The 17,874-nt window shown below is 38.1% G+C and overlaps 1 protein-coding gene across 1 annotated transcript; it reads left to right on the top strand.

Moving 5' to 3' along the window:
- The first annotated feature begins 15,365 nt into the window (after positions 1-15,365).
- On the top strand, positions 15,366-16,916 carry LOC149196207 (xyloglucan galactosyltransferase KATAMARI1 homolog). Its single transcript, XM_089408228.1, has one exon. The coding sequence runs from the start codon at positions 15,366-15,368 to the stop codon at positions 16,914-16,916; it is 1,551 nt and encodes a 516-aa protein (XP_089264354.1).
- Positions 16,917-17,874: the final 958 nt, after the last annotated feature.

Below are 17,874 nucleotides of genomic sequence, written 5' to 3' on the forward strand. Positions count from 1 at the left end.
TAGTCGAAAATCTAGAAATTCGAGAACTAGTGAGCTAGTAAATCTAAAAAATGCCTAACTAAATCAAGTGAAAATGCAATGGGGTAATTTTTGTTATGAAGTATAATGTTTTTGTCATCTAATTCAAGTGGAATCAAGTTGATTGAAGCTCGTTAGCATGCTCTAAAAAATAGCAGAAATTTATTGTTCTTTGCTAAAAAGGAGGTCCAACAATCTAGATTTGGGAATAAGAACACTAATCCAAGCAACTCAATGATTACTATGAACTTCCAAAGATTTTCCAAGGATGAAATAATGTTTTTTGTCCTACAAAATAATTACATCAACCATTTAACTCAATCCTACAACAAGAAATCATTAATACTAAATGCAGAAATAGAAAGAACTAAAAACTAGAGATGCATGTGAATAAGCAGTGAAAAGAAGGAAAGAAAATGATACAAAAGGGCTCTGAGGCTCCTGGGATGGCCAAGCTAGAGGAAACTCAGAGACCTATGGAGGAGAATAATATTTAGAACCTGAACATGACACCAATCTTCATTATTTTCATCAATAGAATTACATCCTTGCAAGAAAATACAATGGAGCTCCAAAAATACAAGCTCTCTCCATAATAACACTCATGAAAAACCTCCCCCTAGAATAAAATTCAACTTAATTCTTATAAAAAAATGATTATGAATCATTCCCCATGAATGGAGGAAACTTTCCCCACAAAAATCCCTTGATTAGTGGATCTAGTCCCCAATACCATGAATTTGCATTAAATGGCAAGGAACACATTCCTAGATTTTCTCAATCATTCCCTAGAGGCAAATTCGACTTGATATTTATAAAAAATGATTAAGAATGATTCCCCATGGATGGAGTAAGCTTTCCCCACCGAAAACCCTTCATTAGTGGATCTGCTCCCTTTATTGGTGGATTTTCTCCCTTGATTAGTGGAACACATTCCTAGATTTTCTCAATCATTGGAGTTCCACAATTTGTGCCATAATTCCATAATATCTTGTTGACTTATTATTTATTACTGATCCTCCAGTAGTAGGGAACAAGTCCCTAAATTATCTCCTCCTCCAACTCTTCATAATCTGCCCAATATTCTCTTAATATTCCACAAAAATAAATATATTAGGCACAAATATTCAATTATTCATAAACCTTCCTAATGAATATATTAAAGTTAAAAACAAATTATCTAGTGCAAAAAGATAATTTTAATGTGATGAAGGATGGTCATAGGCATTAATTTATGTTTTAAATTAGAGGCATGGGCCTTAATTTATGTCTGATTTAGAGGCCCATCACCATCTTCCGCCCCAAAATAATAAGTGCCAATGTACAGTTCTATATAAATAAACAAATAAAGGAGAAAGAAGAGAAAGGCTTCCTGCATAAAGAGGCTAAGAAAGAAACTTCGGCGGGGTACTATCCAGGATCGCTGGTAGTGGATCAATGTTTGTGTTCCTTCGTGACTTCATTAGGGCAATGTCCATGCCTGTTGGCAGCGGAGCAACACTAGAGATGAAAAATTATATTCTAAAAATATTAAACTCACGAGATACACTACCATTCCCAACTCGAAACTTTACGATTATATTGAATCTATGTTGTGTTCAACCGAGAAGGTATAGAGGGCACCATGTCAGTTCGTGGGGTAAGTGGGAAGGAAAAATTAATCTGCACGATGAATCAATACTCCCTAAAGAACCAAGGCCCTACATAGAAAAAGTTAACCAAGACAGAGATGTCAGAGTTCAACTAGTGTGCCGCCAAGTGTTGTAGCTGCTACAACACCCCCCAAAAATTTTGGCTTGCACCCAATTTTGGAGCCTTCTTTGGTCTTTTCATTATTGTTGCAAATGCTAGAACTCATTGCATGAGTGTTCTCACAGTGCTTTGGTCCCTTTGACATGTTGGGTTAATTGTCGTCTTTTGGCATGTTTGGTTGTCATCCAATTATTGCGAGCCTTTTTTGATGGTTTTGAAGGTCATTCCTTGTGTATATGAGTTTTCCCAACCATGTAGACATTTGTTGCGTCCGTACATAAATTCTTAAGCACTGTCGCACAAGTGTCATCACGATCATCCTAAAGCCTATCTTAAGTGTCGCACTTGTCATATCTTGTCATGAGGCAATCACACAAAGGGAAATTCTTTGTTTATATGTTTTGATGATCTATGTTTTCGTGTCATCAAAGTATGCTAAGTGTTTGATCACATTCAAGGTTCATCATAGTTCATCACCCATCCCACACTTAGCCATTTTTGGAGAATCCTCCCAACCGAGCAACTTAGCTTCATCGGGCCCCAACTAAACTGCACATTGTGCAGTCTCAACCATCTAAGTTGTGACCTTGCTTCTTGGAACTGCACAATGCGCAGTCCCTATCCCCTAGGGCTTCTTCTCTATCCAATTCATGTGCCCAACTCCCAATCTTAACCCTTAGAATTGCGCAGTTATGTCTCACAGTCTGCCTTGAACTCCGCACTTCACATCTTCAACCCTCAATATTTTCCTTTGAATGTTGGGACTATGTAATGCACTTAAGCCCATCCTCTCTTGACATCCTAAACTACACAAATGGTCCTCCTAGTTTCCTTTCCCTCATTTAGACCCCATTGCCTCGAGAAACTACGCAGTTTTACCCTTCAAGCCTCTTTGAGTTGCGCATTTCACAGTCTCAGAGCCCAAGCTCCCCCCCTGACTACTAGAACTACACAATGCATAGTTACTGAGCCCCTTTCCCCATTCCGTCACTTGTCTCGGGCTTAGTGGATGGATAAGATGTATCATCTTAGACTAAGGAATTTTTGGATTGATGTCGTCCGATCATGAGTGAATTGTAGGAACAGGTACACTATCATGTCATGGTGAGATGATGAAGAATGAGAAGGAGGGAAGCATGCCTAAAGACTCTCTTCTAGCTGAAATCACAAGTGGATCAATCAAGAGAAAGCAAAGGGACATAAGTTTTCAACTGCCATCCAAGACTAAAGATCATTCAAGACTCTGCATCACCAAGCCATGCGGAGGTGAAGAGAAAGCATATCCAAGAAGACATCCAACACTCAGTAGAAATAGTGACTTGATGTTGCCACATCACTATTGTGGACCATGTATATTGTATTTTAATGTATTGTAAAATGGAAGTCCAAAGTACACACATGGGATGTAAAGATTCATGTAAGTTGAAAAGTCATAAGAATTCAAACAGCCGTGAGGGTAGTCAAAGGGTCACCCTTGGTTATATATACTCCCTCATTGTATGAGAAAAGGATGTTTTCACCTTAGCTCCTCCCGTAAGGCATTAAAGAGATCAGCTAGTTCTTTGAGGAGAAAGGAGTAGATTCAATGTCTCACTATTGGGGCTAGTGATGTACATTGTAAACATGTATCTTGGAACTTTTTCTTAATGACAGAAGCCTTTAAGGCCAACACATTCTTCATGCATGGACTATGAATTTTTATAATACTATTCTGCAGATGTTTGTATTTCATGTTTTGTTTCACATGTATTAAGATAGTTGAACTATTTTGGTTATTTTAGTGCTTATCTTATTGAGAATGTGTTATAATGGTTGTTATTATTGTCCCATCCTTTTGGACTATTCCACAGGATACCAGATAGATATTTCTTCATTTATTGATTGTAATGACCATCGCATTTGTTGCGGACTATTTCGTTGGATGTTAAATGGATCCTTCTAGCTCGTGTGTGTCTCTTCTTGGGTGGTACTATTACCTATCACTTAGAGGCTCAATTCCCCCCCCCTGCAGTAGAAGAAACTCGACACATTTTCAACTGAACACTCACCAAGCACACCTCCCTTGCTTTTTGAAGATACCCTTGCATCTATCTCTCATGTTGATAGCTAGAGTCAAGGAAAATCTTTAAGGATTTGGTATCCAGGTCTTTATACCAGATGGGAATCCTACACCATATGGTTTGAGGTCTGAATGGGACTTCATATCAGGGGGATCCCCTAAATGTTGGTTGGTCTAGCACCATCAACAGGTTGGAAGGATGAACCCAAGATCGTTTTTATGAATATTTATTGTATCGACACCTTAGCCAATTCAGGTAGAAGATAGTCGAACTCTCGACGAGCATACCAAATTTTTTGGAATGGATTTGGTTGACCTCGACTTGTAGCAATGTCATACCCTGCATTAGATTGCCACAATTTTGAGTGGAAACAAACTCTAGCCTCCCTATACGTCCTGGCTCCCGACATGGTCGTGACTATTAATGAAATTTCATGTTGATGCAAGTGGGCCATAGAGAGTTGGTTGGAGTTCAAATGAAAGGAAGATTAGAGGGAGGCTAGACTCCCAGTTGTGAGTAGACCCCTCAAGGAATTTATACATGGGATAGGGTTCATACAAAGTTTCTATTTGTCCATTATGTAAGCGAAAACAAAACAGAGGGTCGCAATCCATAATGCACAGGTAAGTGAAAGGTGGGGTCTCTATTTTTCTTTGCTTATTGACTCATTCATGAAATCGCTCCATTATTTATAAAAAAATAATAGTGTGGAGGATTAGAAATGGCTTAGTATTCAATGAACTTATAAATTGAGTTTGGTGCAAGTAGAAGGGAGAATCCTGGGAATTGTCACTATCATGAGAATTTGGTTCCTTTCCTTGGGATACATGGTCAATAAAATTTCTCCATAATGGATACATCACTCGTAACTCTATAGAAGTCAATACCATTTCATCCATCTCTTCTCATAACTATTGGCAATTAGGTAACTCAATGACTACGTCAGGAATCAAATAATTTATTAAGGGTAAAATAGGAAACTTCCCCAAATCCCTCTTACAACTTCTCTCTTAGGCTTCAAGATCTATTTTGGCTACTCTCTTATTTAGCTTTAGCAAAATATTAAAGAAATGTGAATATTTACAATTGTTTTAGATCTTTTTGACCCATTTACATTTACTTGTGCTCATATGAATTATTAAAATAATTAATTACAATTACAATATCAGTGGTAGATTAATGGATGGGGTGTTACAAAACAACATGCCAATGCATGACTATTTAAAGCATTAATAAATAATATTCATAAAAAAAGATCAAATAAGTTATTTTTTTCTCAATAAGTTTTATATACTATGCTTGTGTAGGATGCATTGGTAGTTAAAACATCTCAATTTTCATTCTAATATATATATATATATATATATATATGATACTCCTCAAGCACATTTGTGCACTACCATCATAGTGCAAATTGATTAGCATAGAAATACCAAATCTACTTCATCAATAAAATAATCACTAGTAGAAAATTTCATTGTGCACTATTTAGTTACCTTTATCTCTGCGTCCATGTTGACCCACTTTAATGGATATGGGCTAGGATGGCCATTAGTCTTCTTTTTTCAGTTTCTTGACCAAATTTTCTACTATGATATTTTCCTATGATCGTATATTGAACAAAGTATCAATTTTTGTCTTCCTACACTATATTTTTATATGGAAGAGTATAGTCATTTCTTTCTCTTCCTATTGCTGAAGGCTACTCAAATTCACCCCCTTAGGCACTTATGTATAAATAATTTTCTCGTCCATGTCTAAGTTTCTTTCCACTTAGTTGCCAAAATCAGTAAGCATGGGATTTTTCTTCTTAACAAATTTCTTCCAATTCTTTTTAATTTATCTTTAGATGCAACTATTATCACTTCTATTCTATATGACCATCAATATTATAGTGGTTGCACTGGTTGTTAGGACCTTTGCACTAGTGTGTTGTGGTTGTTTTCTTTTTTTCTTCCCCCTCTTTTCATTTTTTCTTCACTAATTGGAAACTTCCTAACTATGCTTCTTCTGCTTTGAGCCACTTTATTTCCATTTCTTTTGGCCTATGTTCTCCAATTATTATGTTTGTACACAAGTCTCATCGATTTTTCTAGGTTTGAGCAACATCACTTTATTTTGTAGATTGTTGTGTAAACCCCTAATGCTTGAGAAGTGTGTTTTTGTTCTTTTTGGAGGTATCCAACATTATTACCATCTCCCTAATTTAAATGGTGTAAACCTATACACTTTTCCCCTGTCTCTACCTAATGTAATACCATGGGATTCACTAATCTTGTATATACCTGATAGGGTAGAAATTTTAATTTATGAGAGCTTTAAAATCCTCCCACTTAGACAATGGGGAATCTCCCTCCAGTTTTAGGGTTTTTGTGTAGCTTTCCCACCAAGTCAAGGCATGGCCCTCTAATTTCAGATGTGAAAACAAAATCTTTTGTTCTTCCTCATTGTGGTGAACGCTAAAATAAACCTATAATTGTTACAACTAGTGATTTAACTTCAAAGTGTCAATTTCACCTTGATATGTTTTTATTTCTACCTGTATTTCCATATTGATAAGGGATCACGCATGTATTGCAACACTCGAGTTGGTTTGCCCCTATTTAGGTTCTTTCTTAGGTTGTCTCTTTGGTTCTTCTAATCCCCAGTTTCCCCTCTAAACTAGAACCTTTGTCTTCTCTAACTCCCAAATTGTTCGCCAAAGCAACCATAAGGAGATTTATGTTATGGTCAATGTCTTTGACCTATTCCTCTAGTCTTGAGAACCTTTCCTCCACTAAACCTTGAGGGATATTAACTGTTTCACTGACCATGGCTAGGTTTTATGACTTTCTTCTTAAACCAATCTAGTTCTCCTATAACTCCCCAAAAAATAGCCAAAGAGACCTGCTTTGGGACCAATATGATCTGTAAACTACCATGGATATCATCCTAGGAAATTTTTTACAATAGATTTTAAAAAGTTATACTTAAAATCTGAAATTTATACTATGAGGATCAATGTTTCATTGGATTTATGAATTTATTAACAATTGATTTATGCTTATGCATGTGATAAATAAAATGTGAAAATGGAGAACAAACAAAAATACATTCACTGGCAACCATAATAACACAACATATGATTTGGGAAACACTTATGGGAGAAAAATCAACTAGAAGGTGAGGATACTCTATTCTTTCTCTGAATAGAAATGGATGCAATCACAAAGGAATGAGACATGTGGATCATGGGTTGTTGTAATGCAAAAACCCTCTCTATTTCCTCTCTATTTATTCACTCTCAAATAGTCTGCTCATTGATGGAACAAAAAGATCTCAAATAGAATGGAATCAATTTTCTGCTTAGGGGCTTGATTATAACAGAACCCAATAGTGTAGTAGTGGTTATGTTTCACTCATTCAACTCTTAACTAGAGTTATAACATTAACACTTCTATAGTGTTACTCATCATGATCACATGTATGTTCCCTTTTCCATGAATAAAGGGGACTGACATGGTATCCTCTCAAATCATGGTGGTAAAAATAAGAAGGTCAAATTTAGGATGGCATGGCTTATGCATAAATTGAGGTGATTATTGCACTATTGGAAAGATATCTATGTGTAGAATAGATCTAGGGGTGAGCCACTTAAGCAACAATTTTTTATCCCTAGTAAATGCCAATAAATGCCTCAAACTACTTCCAAAATGTTTTAGACCCCAACTCACCAAAATAGGGCCCATCAGAAAAAACAACCCTGTTAGTTGATTCTGTAGATTTTCTTGTAGATTCAATAGCTCATGTAATTTTCTAAAACACAAGACAAGAATCTACTTCTACTCTCAACAGCAAAAACTAATAGATTGATGAAAACAATAATCAACAAGAGGAAGATAATCAATAACACATAACAAAATATTTCTCTGGGGAAAGCAACTACTCAAAAACTCGATTATCTATATTGCATTAATCATAAATCCAAAATGAAAATACATTGCTTGTCATCACTAGAAAAATCCCTGCACAGTTATAATCAAATATCTGCCTCACAAGCCCACTCTAGCCAACACTTCGCCAATTATGCTACCTACCAAGCCCCTATTTCCTTGCACAATTCCTATGAGGATCAGCCCATATTTAATTGCGAAATCCTTCTTCCAAAACTGTGTAATCCAAACTTAGGTCCATAACTGATTGCATGCATGATCTGTACAACTCGAAAAATCATACAATTGATCGTACATTGTCCCTACACTCTAGACTCAACTAGGTCTTTCTCTGAAATGACATGCATGAGTTTCTCTTTAGTGAATCTCTAGTTAGTTGTAGTAGCACTGAGGATGCGCCAGTGCACCAACTCACTGCTAGACCTCTACCAGTTCCTCCAACAGTTAGGACTAGTCTAACTAACCATCACTTAGTCAAACTGAGTTATCTAATTACGACTCAAATAAACTCATCCTAGACCCCTAAAATTCAGGGATAACATATACATGACTACAGAAATACTTCCAACTCGAAATTCCTAAGCTAATTAACTTAATTAACTATTTACAAGCTTCTATGAGAGTAGAACTCAATTTTAATTCACAGTTTAATTCAATGACAAATTAAACTAGAAATTCTTGTTACCATTTCTCAAGACTCCCTCTCAACAAGAAAGGGATTATCAGCTACCCCGATCCTGTCTATGTGAAACTCGAATTTACATCTTGACAATGCCTTTATAAAAAATGTCAGCATCTTGCTCCTCCGTGGGAATGTACACCAACAACATAATCTTCCTCAATACACAATCACGAAGATGATGATATCGGATATCAATATGCTTGGACCGATAATGAAAAACTGGATTTTCACAGGGTTTGATACAACTCTGATTATCGCAGTAAATCACAATTGGATCCATCTGCTAACCTCAATCTTCCTCATCCATATGACCTCACATGCTACCTGACTTGCAACCATGTACTCTACCTCTACCGAATTAAGTGCAACTGATCTCTTTTTCATGTTGTACCAAGAAATAGTTCTTGACCCAATACTGAAGATTCCTCCTAATGTGCTCTTCTTGTCGGATGGACTCCCTGCCCAATCTGCATCAATGAAGCCTTGAAGCTTCACTCCCTATATCTATATGTACCACAATCCATACTAAATAGTGCCCTTGAGTTATCTCAACACATGTTTTGTTACCTTCCAATACATCTTGGTAGGCCTAACGATCGCCTAACTAAGCTGGTTAACTGCATAGCCCATATTTGAACATGTGTTCACCAAATACATTAGTGAACCCACAAGCTTCCTATAAATAGTAGCTTCCACTACTTCCCCTGAAGTAGCATCCTCCTTCCTCTAGTTACCTGCTAGAGGAGTCTCCATGCGTTTATTTCTCTCCATGAGGAACCTCCTGAGTATCTCGTTGGCATACTTGCCCTGAGACACAAATAGTTCCCCATCACCCTACCATACTTACATGCCAAAAATTAATGCATGAGCCCCATGTGCTTCATCTCAAACTCTCTTGCAAGATCCTCCTTGCAAGACTTAATCAATTGATTATCACCTGTCAATACCAAATTGTTGACATATAACACAATGATCAACAATTTTCCTTCCACCACAGTGGTACAAGTTTGCATCCACTTCACTCTTAGTGAAGCTCAACCTGTTGAAGTAGCTATTGATCCTAGTGTACCAAGAACAAGGTGCTTGCTTTAGCCCATACAACACTCTCTTGATCCAGCACACATGCGAGTCATGATCGAAGGTCTCAAAACTTTCATGCCACTCTATGTACACCTCTTCCTCAATCATGCCATTAACGAAGGTTGTCTTTTCATCCATCTGATGTATCTTCCAAACCATTTATGCTGATAGTGCCAATATGGATATGATTGATGAGTACCTTGCAATGGGAGAAAAGGTCTCATCATAGTCAATCCCCTCCACTTGTGAAAAGCCACGGGACACAAACCTGGCCTTATGCTTCTCCACACTACCATCTGTAGCTTGCTTTACCTTGTAAAGCCATCAGGAGCTCACCACTGACTTGTCCTCCAGTCTCAGGACCACATCCCAAACACTGTTATGAACTATGCAGTCATACTTCTCCATGATGGCATCAACCCAAACTGGTTGTTGCACTACCTCCTCAAAGGAATATGGCTCTGTCTCAACACATCCGTTCATAAGAGCCATGTATCCAGTGTACCTCTCAGGTGACCTCCTTTTCCTGCGTTGATATGTGGGTGCTCCCACATTCTCTCGTGCATCAACCAATAATCTGTCAGCCTCTCTAGTGCGCTTTCTCCCATCTCTCGAAGACTCTGCCTAAGTGGATGTCTCCACTCCCAGATCCTCTCCATGTGGTTGTTCCACATCAATCTAAGGTTTGTCAACCTCAGAAGCTAAAATATCCTCAACCACAAGTAGCTGAAGCTCCCTCTCAAGGTACACTCACATGGCCTTCTCCTCATCAAATCTGACATCCCTTCCAACCAATATCATCCTGCTGGTCGGAAAGTACACCCGATAGTTGTGAGGTGTATCAATGTACCCCACAAATATATCCAACTCTGTTGTCAGCTCAAGATTCTTCCATGCATCTTTGGTCACATGGAAATATATCAATGACCCAAAAAATCCTGAAGTGACCAACATCTGGCCTCTTATTGGAGAAAGCCTCCTCTAGTGTTTTCATCCCAAGAATCTGATGAGGGCTTCTATTCTGCAAATAAACAGTTGTGTTGCATGCCTCAGCCCACAAGTGTAGTGGTAGGCCCTGATCATGCAACATCGCATGTGTTTCCCCTACAATGCTTATGTTCTTCCTTTCAGCCACCCCATTTTGTTGTGGGTTATAGGGTGTCGTCAACTCTCGTTTAATCCCTTCAGTTGCACAGAAGTTCTTAAACTCATTTGAGACATACTCACCATCGTTATCACTCCTCAGAGCTTTAACCTTCTTTCCAAACTCTTTCTCGACCAATTCTTTAAATTCACAAAAGTTTGTGAAAGTTTGATCTTTCTTCTGCATGAAAAAGATCTAGTATTTATGAGAAAATTTGTCTACAAATATAACATAGTACGTATGTTTGGTTGTGGATGCTGTCGAGAATGGTCCACACACATCTGAATGGACTCACTCTAGAATTGCCTCTGCTCGAATATCTCTATCATGAAAGGAAGCCTTGGTGTATTTTCCCAAAGTACACCCCTTACATGTATCAACTTTCTCTAACGTACCTTTGAGAAGACCAATAGAAATCTGCTACATGATTTTCAAAGCCCCATGATGCAAATGACCTATTTTCCTATGCCACAGCTCGCCAACGTCTCGGCTTTGCACCTTCTCTGCTTTCATGCTCAAAGAAGCACAATCCGCTACATCCAACTTATAGAGATTCTTAACTCGAATCCCTATCTTCTTTACCTAACCCATGGCTATGTGTCGAATGAACGCATTTCCTTTGCTAAAGACCACATCATAGCCTCTATCCTCCAACATGGTGACCGATACTAAGTTCTTCTTCAACCTAGGCACATACATAACATCTCTCAAGGTGAGAGGAGCACCCTTTTCCCTCTGAAAGGTAATTGTACCCAATCAAGTAGAATTATACCTCTCGTCATCACCCATCTCGATATGCATATGGAGATCCTTCCCCTCCAGGTCACTGAACAACTCCTTGTCAACATCCCTGTGGAATGAAGCTCCAATGTCAAGGTACCATACACTACCTATCATTGATGACACCATGCATGCAATGAGAGTAAAGTCCAATTCAAATTGAGAGGCGAAAGCCTCACCCACCGCTCCTCCTGAGGACTTCTTCTTAGACTTCTTGAGTGGACAGTTTGTAGCAAAATGTCCCATCTCATGACAATGAAAGCACTTAACTTTCGACATGTCTTTCTTCTTACCTCCATGACAAGAATCTGATTTGGAATGGGACGCCTTCCCTTTCCCCTTCCTTTCCTTACCCGCTAAGGCACGATTTTCCTCATCATCAGTCTTTGATGAGGAACCATCTCTAGTGTTCCTTCTAATCTCCTCCTACATCGAATCAGACCAACTTCGTTCCCACTTTGTCAGCTTCTCCCTCCCATTAACAAAATCCTAATAGTTATTCCAACTCTCGGGAAGACTTAAGAGAGCTAAGCTCACCATATCATACTTGGCAACGGTTATTCCAACACTTCCAAGCTCATCACGACAGTGAGTGAACTTGGTCAATTATTTTGGAATGGTCTCGCCTTTTTCCATCTTGATTTTTCGAAGTTTGTCTTTCAGTGTCAACTTCCTATGGTCACTGTTGTTTTGGAATAAGTCTGTCAATTCTTTCCATATAGCATATGGAGTTTCCTTCCCATTGAAACTTGAGACAATGTGGTCTCGAACTCCCTCAAGGATTATCCGCCTCGCCTTCGCCACACACTTCTTCCATTCGACCATATTTTGTGAATCTGATGTTGTTGACTTAGGAATGTCTTGATCAATGAATTCCTTGAGGTCAGTATCCTCCAGCATAGCCTCCATCCTATCCTTCCAAGCTATATAATTTGATTTGCCTTCCAAGGCATACTTGAGCCTTAGACCATAGAAAGTCATTTGTTGATCCTAAACTATGTATTGCAAATTCAAATTTTACCTGTAATCCCAAAGCTAAAAACTTTGAAATCTCCTCTAGTATATTGTCTTCAACTTTGATACCATGTAGATTTTCTTGTAGATTCAACAGTTCATGTAATTTTCTAAAACGCAAGACAAGAATCTACTTGTACTCTCAACAGTGGAAACCAATCGATCGATGAACACAATAATCAGCAAGAGGAAGATAATCAATAACTCATAACACAATATTTCTTTAGGGAAAGCAACTCTTAAAAACCCTGACTATCTATATTCCATTAATCAGAAATCCAAGATGAAAATACAACACTTATTCTCACTAGAACAATCCCTGCACAAGTATAATCAACTCTCTCCCTCACAAGCCCACTCTTGCCAACACTTAACCAATTTTGTTGCCTGCCAAGCCCCTATTTCCTTGTGCGATCCCTGTGAGGATTAACCCATATTTAATTGTGAAATCCTTCTTCCAACACTGCATAATCCAAACTTAGGTCCAGAACTGATTGCATGCATGATCTGTACAACTCAGAAAATCATACAACTGATAGTACATTATCCCTGCACTCTAGACTCAATTGGGTCTTTCACTGAACTGACATGCATGAGTTTCTCTTGAGTGAATCTCTAGTTAGCTAGAGAAGCACTAAGGATGCTCCAGTGCACCAACTCACTACTAGACCTCTACTAGTTCCTCCAACAGTTAGAACTAGTTTAACTGACCGTAACTGAGACAAACTGAGTTATCTAGTTACACCTCAAATAATCTCATCCCAGACCCCTAAAATTTAAGGAGAACATATACATGACTACAGAAAGACTTCCAACTCAAAATTCCTAGGATAATTAAGTTAATTAAACTTAATTAACTATTTACAAGTTGCTATGAAAATATAATTCGATTTTAATTCACAATTTAATTCAAGGACAAATTAAACTGGAATTTATTCTTGCCATTTCTCAACAGATTCCTCTAATTTTTCCACTCTACAAGTATCAAAATGGAGGACAAATAATATAATGATCCAATATGGATCAATCTACTTTAGAATACCTCATGAGTCCTAGAGCAGTAGATATCTCTTGGAGATCACAAAAAATAATAAGTTCTAGCAAATTCCACTGCAAAGGTAAACTATCTAGTTGTTACAAAGGTGACAACGAAGATTGTTTGGCTCATGAAGATAGTTACTAGATTTCGAAGAGAAATAGCGGAATGTTATTCCACTTTTAATTGTTAACACTTTTCCAATCAAGTTAGCCAAGAATCCAAACCAACTTGAACTATCGTTTGATTCCACATCATGTAAAAGCCAAGACCATTTAACTCATATATTGTTCCACAAATAACCAAATTACATAAAATATTATTTGATTTGATGCCTTATAAATAACAAGACCATTCAACTCATATATTGTTGCACTAGTAACCAAATTGCATAAAATATTATTTGATTCAATATCAAAACTATTCACGGGATGCATTGTTAAAAAAGTAACCAAATTACATAAAGTACTATGTGATTCTATATCATCTATATGATTCCACACCATCCAGAAGCCAAGATCATTCAACTCATGCATTTATTCACAAGTGACCAAATTGTGAACATCTTCATAAAAACATAGGGAAGAAAAAAGAGTTTGAAAAGTTGAAAAAAATGGGCCCACTTACCCAAAAAAAACCTTTCTAATTAAGTGGGAAAATGCCAAATATTTTGTCAAATCGCAGTGTAAAAATTTAAAAGAAAATGAAAAAAATAATCAAGGAATAAAACGACCGTCTTACTAAAATGAAACAAAAAAATTGTATGTAAATTTAAACTCTTAATACAAATTTTTATAAGATATGGAGTTAATCAACACTTACTCCACACTCACATCATGTGAGAAAATGCGAGATTACATCTGCAGTCATGAATGATACGGGGGTCACAATAAGCATATGAAATCCAAAATTTGTTTGTGTATTTGAACTTTTTATTACAAATTTCTAACCTATCGAGTTAATCAATCACATCATGTGAAAAAGGGAGATTTTACCTGCAGTCATGAATGATACGGGTGTCACCAGCGAGTATTTTCATGATTGCTTGTCTTTAACAAGAATGAACCAACCACTTCCAACCTCACCTCATGTAAGAGATAGTGTCCTCAACATGTATGGTGTAGCACAGACATGGAAGACTTAATGTTAGGTTGAAACCCATCCGGGTCAATTTTAGGCTTAATTTGGAAATTTGGTTGGCTAAAGACTAAATTTTTTAATTGAATGATTTGATATGGTACTCAAATAATTTCATAAGCTTTATCTCTACAATTATGCAATTATGTAAGGTAGGTAAGTTTACAGCGTAAAAGTGTTTAATTAAAACACTGAATCTGTGTTTATTCACTATAAGTCAGCGGCGTCTCGGCCATTCAATAATCTTCCCCGACGAGCAAAACCTTAGATCATATGAACATAGAAGGAAAAACAAAACCCTATCTGATCCGATTCCAAGATTCCTGCTATTTCTGAGTAAAATATCAGTTCATTTTTATTGATATTAATGAAATGTTCAACGTGGTCGTCGTAAAAAGATGAGATTTCTCAGTCAGTTAGAATTTGAAAACAAATCTCTCCATAAAAAATTGAATAGTTGAATACTCGTTTACGTTATAATTGAAATATTTAACGTCTTGACTGACAAATTACCTTGGGACGACGATTTGCTCGTCACGTTCATTCCTGCTAGTTGTTTAAGTGTCGCAAATGAAACAAAATATGACATGCAGACTGATCGAAACGAACCGGACAACTGCAAGATTTGAAGAAATCTTGAAAATCACGAAAAGAAGAAGCGTCTATTTCTTTAACTGAATGCCATAACCCGAGACCAGGTATTTGCATTGCATTGCAGTTCCAAGGAACCATGGCGAAGCAGAATTTTCACAAGATATCGTTTTGCATTCTCCTATGTTCTTTGATTTGGTCGATAATTCTGTTGCCTGCCTTCTTTACAGAATTTGCAGGGACACATCAATTTAGAAATGCTTTACAGACGACGCACCGACAACAATTCGGTCTCCGGATCAATGGAGAAGCGTTGACGGAGGTTATCAACAGACCGTTGGCGGATACTGAGCGGACCGTACTGCTCTCGGCATTGCAGCAATTGGGATCTGGATCCAATGAACTCAAAGGTGTTAACCCTCAAAAACTGTTATCAGATGACTGCAAGGGTAAGTACGTTTATATGTACAATCTGCCCACAAAATTCAACGACCTTCTTTTGAGAGAATGCCAGAATTTGAGTGTGTGGACGAATATGTGTCCGCATATTGCCAACTCAGGGCTCGGCCAGCCATTATTTTTGTTAAGGAAGCTGGGCAGCCGTAAGGCTGCAGGATCACATCATGAGCATTCATGGTTCGCTACCAATCAGTTTACGGCAGAGGTGATTTTTCACGAGAGGATGAAGCGCTACCGATGCCTCACTCCGCATCCTTCTAAAGCAACGGCGTTTTACGTTCCTTTCTACGCGGGCTTCGACATGTCCAGGCATGTCAGGGATCTCAATTTGACAGCGAGGGACCATGCCGGGATCGAACTCGTGGAGTTTCTGAGGAGTAAACCCCAGTGGAAGAAAAGGCATGGCAGAGATCATTTCATGGTTATGGGACGGATTGCTTGGGATTTTGTGAGAGAGAGAGATAGCCCGAGCGCGTGGGGCAATAAGCTTTTGCTTCTGCCTGAGGTGAAGAACATGTCGAGTCTTTTAATCGAAGCGCACCCGTGGCACAAGAACCAGCACGGGATCCCATATCCTTCCTATTTCCATCCCGGGAAGCGGTCAGAGATAGAGCGGTGGCAGAAGAAAATGAGATCGAAGAGAAGACGAATCCTCTTCTCCTTCGCAGGCGCCCCTCGGCCCGGACTCGATAAGGCGTCAATCAGAGGCCACATCTTCAAGCAATGCTCGTCGTCTCCGCGTTGTAAAACGTTGAGTTGCCAAAAGGGTCCAAGCATTTGTCACGAGCCTGCGGAAGTATTGAGACTCTTCACCAAGTCCGTCTTCTGCCTACAACCGCAGGGGGATTCCTTCACGCGGCGTTCTATTTTCGACTCCATGCTTGCAGGCTGCATCCCGGTTTTTTTCACAGAGCATTCGGCGTACACGCAGTACAAATGGCATTTACCCCACAATCGAAGCTCGTATTCGGTTTATATTCCAGAAGAGAGCGTGCAGGCTGGCAATCTGAGCATCGAGCAACATCTGCAGTCCTTGAGTGCCAATCAAGTAGAGAGCATGCGGAGGGAAGTAATTGGGTTGATTCCTTCCATTACATACGCAGATCCTCGCCAGTCCAACGTAGAATTCACGGATGCGTTCGACCTGGCACTAGATGGCCTCATTCATAAAATTGCACAAGAAGAAGATTACGATAAATCCGATCAAAAACCTGTTACAACCCGGAGATAGCAGGTGGAGCAGTATGCGCGACGTCTGACAAGTTACCTATCCTCCCTGAGGGTTTACTTACACCGGCCACGCCGTTATGGTTTCAAGATTTAAAACTCAACGGCTATCCCACCAGCTTGATTCGAGGACAGAATAAACTGCTTTGGGATGTCCGACTGCCATGTTTTCGTTGATTAAATAAATGAATCGACAGCGCAGCATGGGATTCATAAGTCGTCAGTCACTCTGTTGAACTTGTAAAGTGTGCACAGGGATAGGGAATGAAGAATCTAAAGGGGAATTCGTTTGTGATTCTCAAGTTAAATCTAGTTAGATCTTTTTTCAATCTTTTTGGGATTTTTCCATGAAATCCGAAAAGTTGTTAAAGTGAGAGTTTTTTTTTAAAACTGTGAAACAAAGTATTAAGATTATTAAAATTCCAAAATTTTATTTTGAAATTATAAATATATGATGATGATGATGATGATGGTTAACGTCCACTGAGACCAAATTGGTCTATCGGACCTACAATTTTCTTAATTTTTACTTGACTGGCTCCTCGTCTTTCTTGGCGAGATTGGTGTTGTAGCTTTCTTTTTTTTCTCTACGGTCTTCCAACTTCCTTTATCTTGCGTTTCCTTCATCTCTTCTGGTTCTTGGGACATTGGTGTCTTAGCTTCGCAATCTATTGTGTTCGTTCTTTTGAAAATAGTCGGAGAAGAAGGATCTATATTATTTAGGTTTAGTTTTAAAATTTAACTTTAATTTTTTAATAAAAATGAAAAGTATCATATTTTATGAAATAAATTTATTTTATTTATTAAAATTTATGTTTAGATTTAAAATCTAATTTTAATCTTTTAATAAAAATGAAAAGTATCATATTTTTAGATTTTAGACTTCTGTGGGAGTTTTTTGATTCATGATCCGGATTAACCACAGTTCTGAGTTCATTTTGCCAACGTTTCAAACCCCAAAG

Source organism: Pinus tabuliformis, chromosome 2_2, assembly GCF_031772625.1.
Source record: "Pinus tabuliformis cultivar Carrire ecotype Pingquan chromosome 2_2, CPIR1, whole genome shotgun sequence".
NCBI lineage: Eukaryota > Viridiplantae > Streptophyta > Pinopsida > Pinales > Pinaceae > Pinus > Pinus tabuliformis.

Bases quoted from the DNA above. Each gene is read 5' to 3' on its own strand.
- LOC149196207 (XM_089408228.1), top strand. From the start codon at position 15,366: ATGGCGAAGCAGAATTTTCACAAGATATCGTTTTGCATTCTCCTATGT.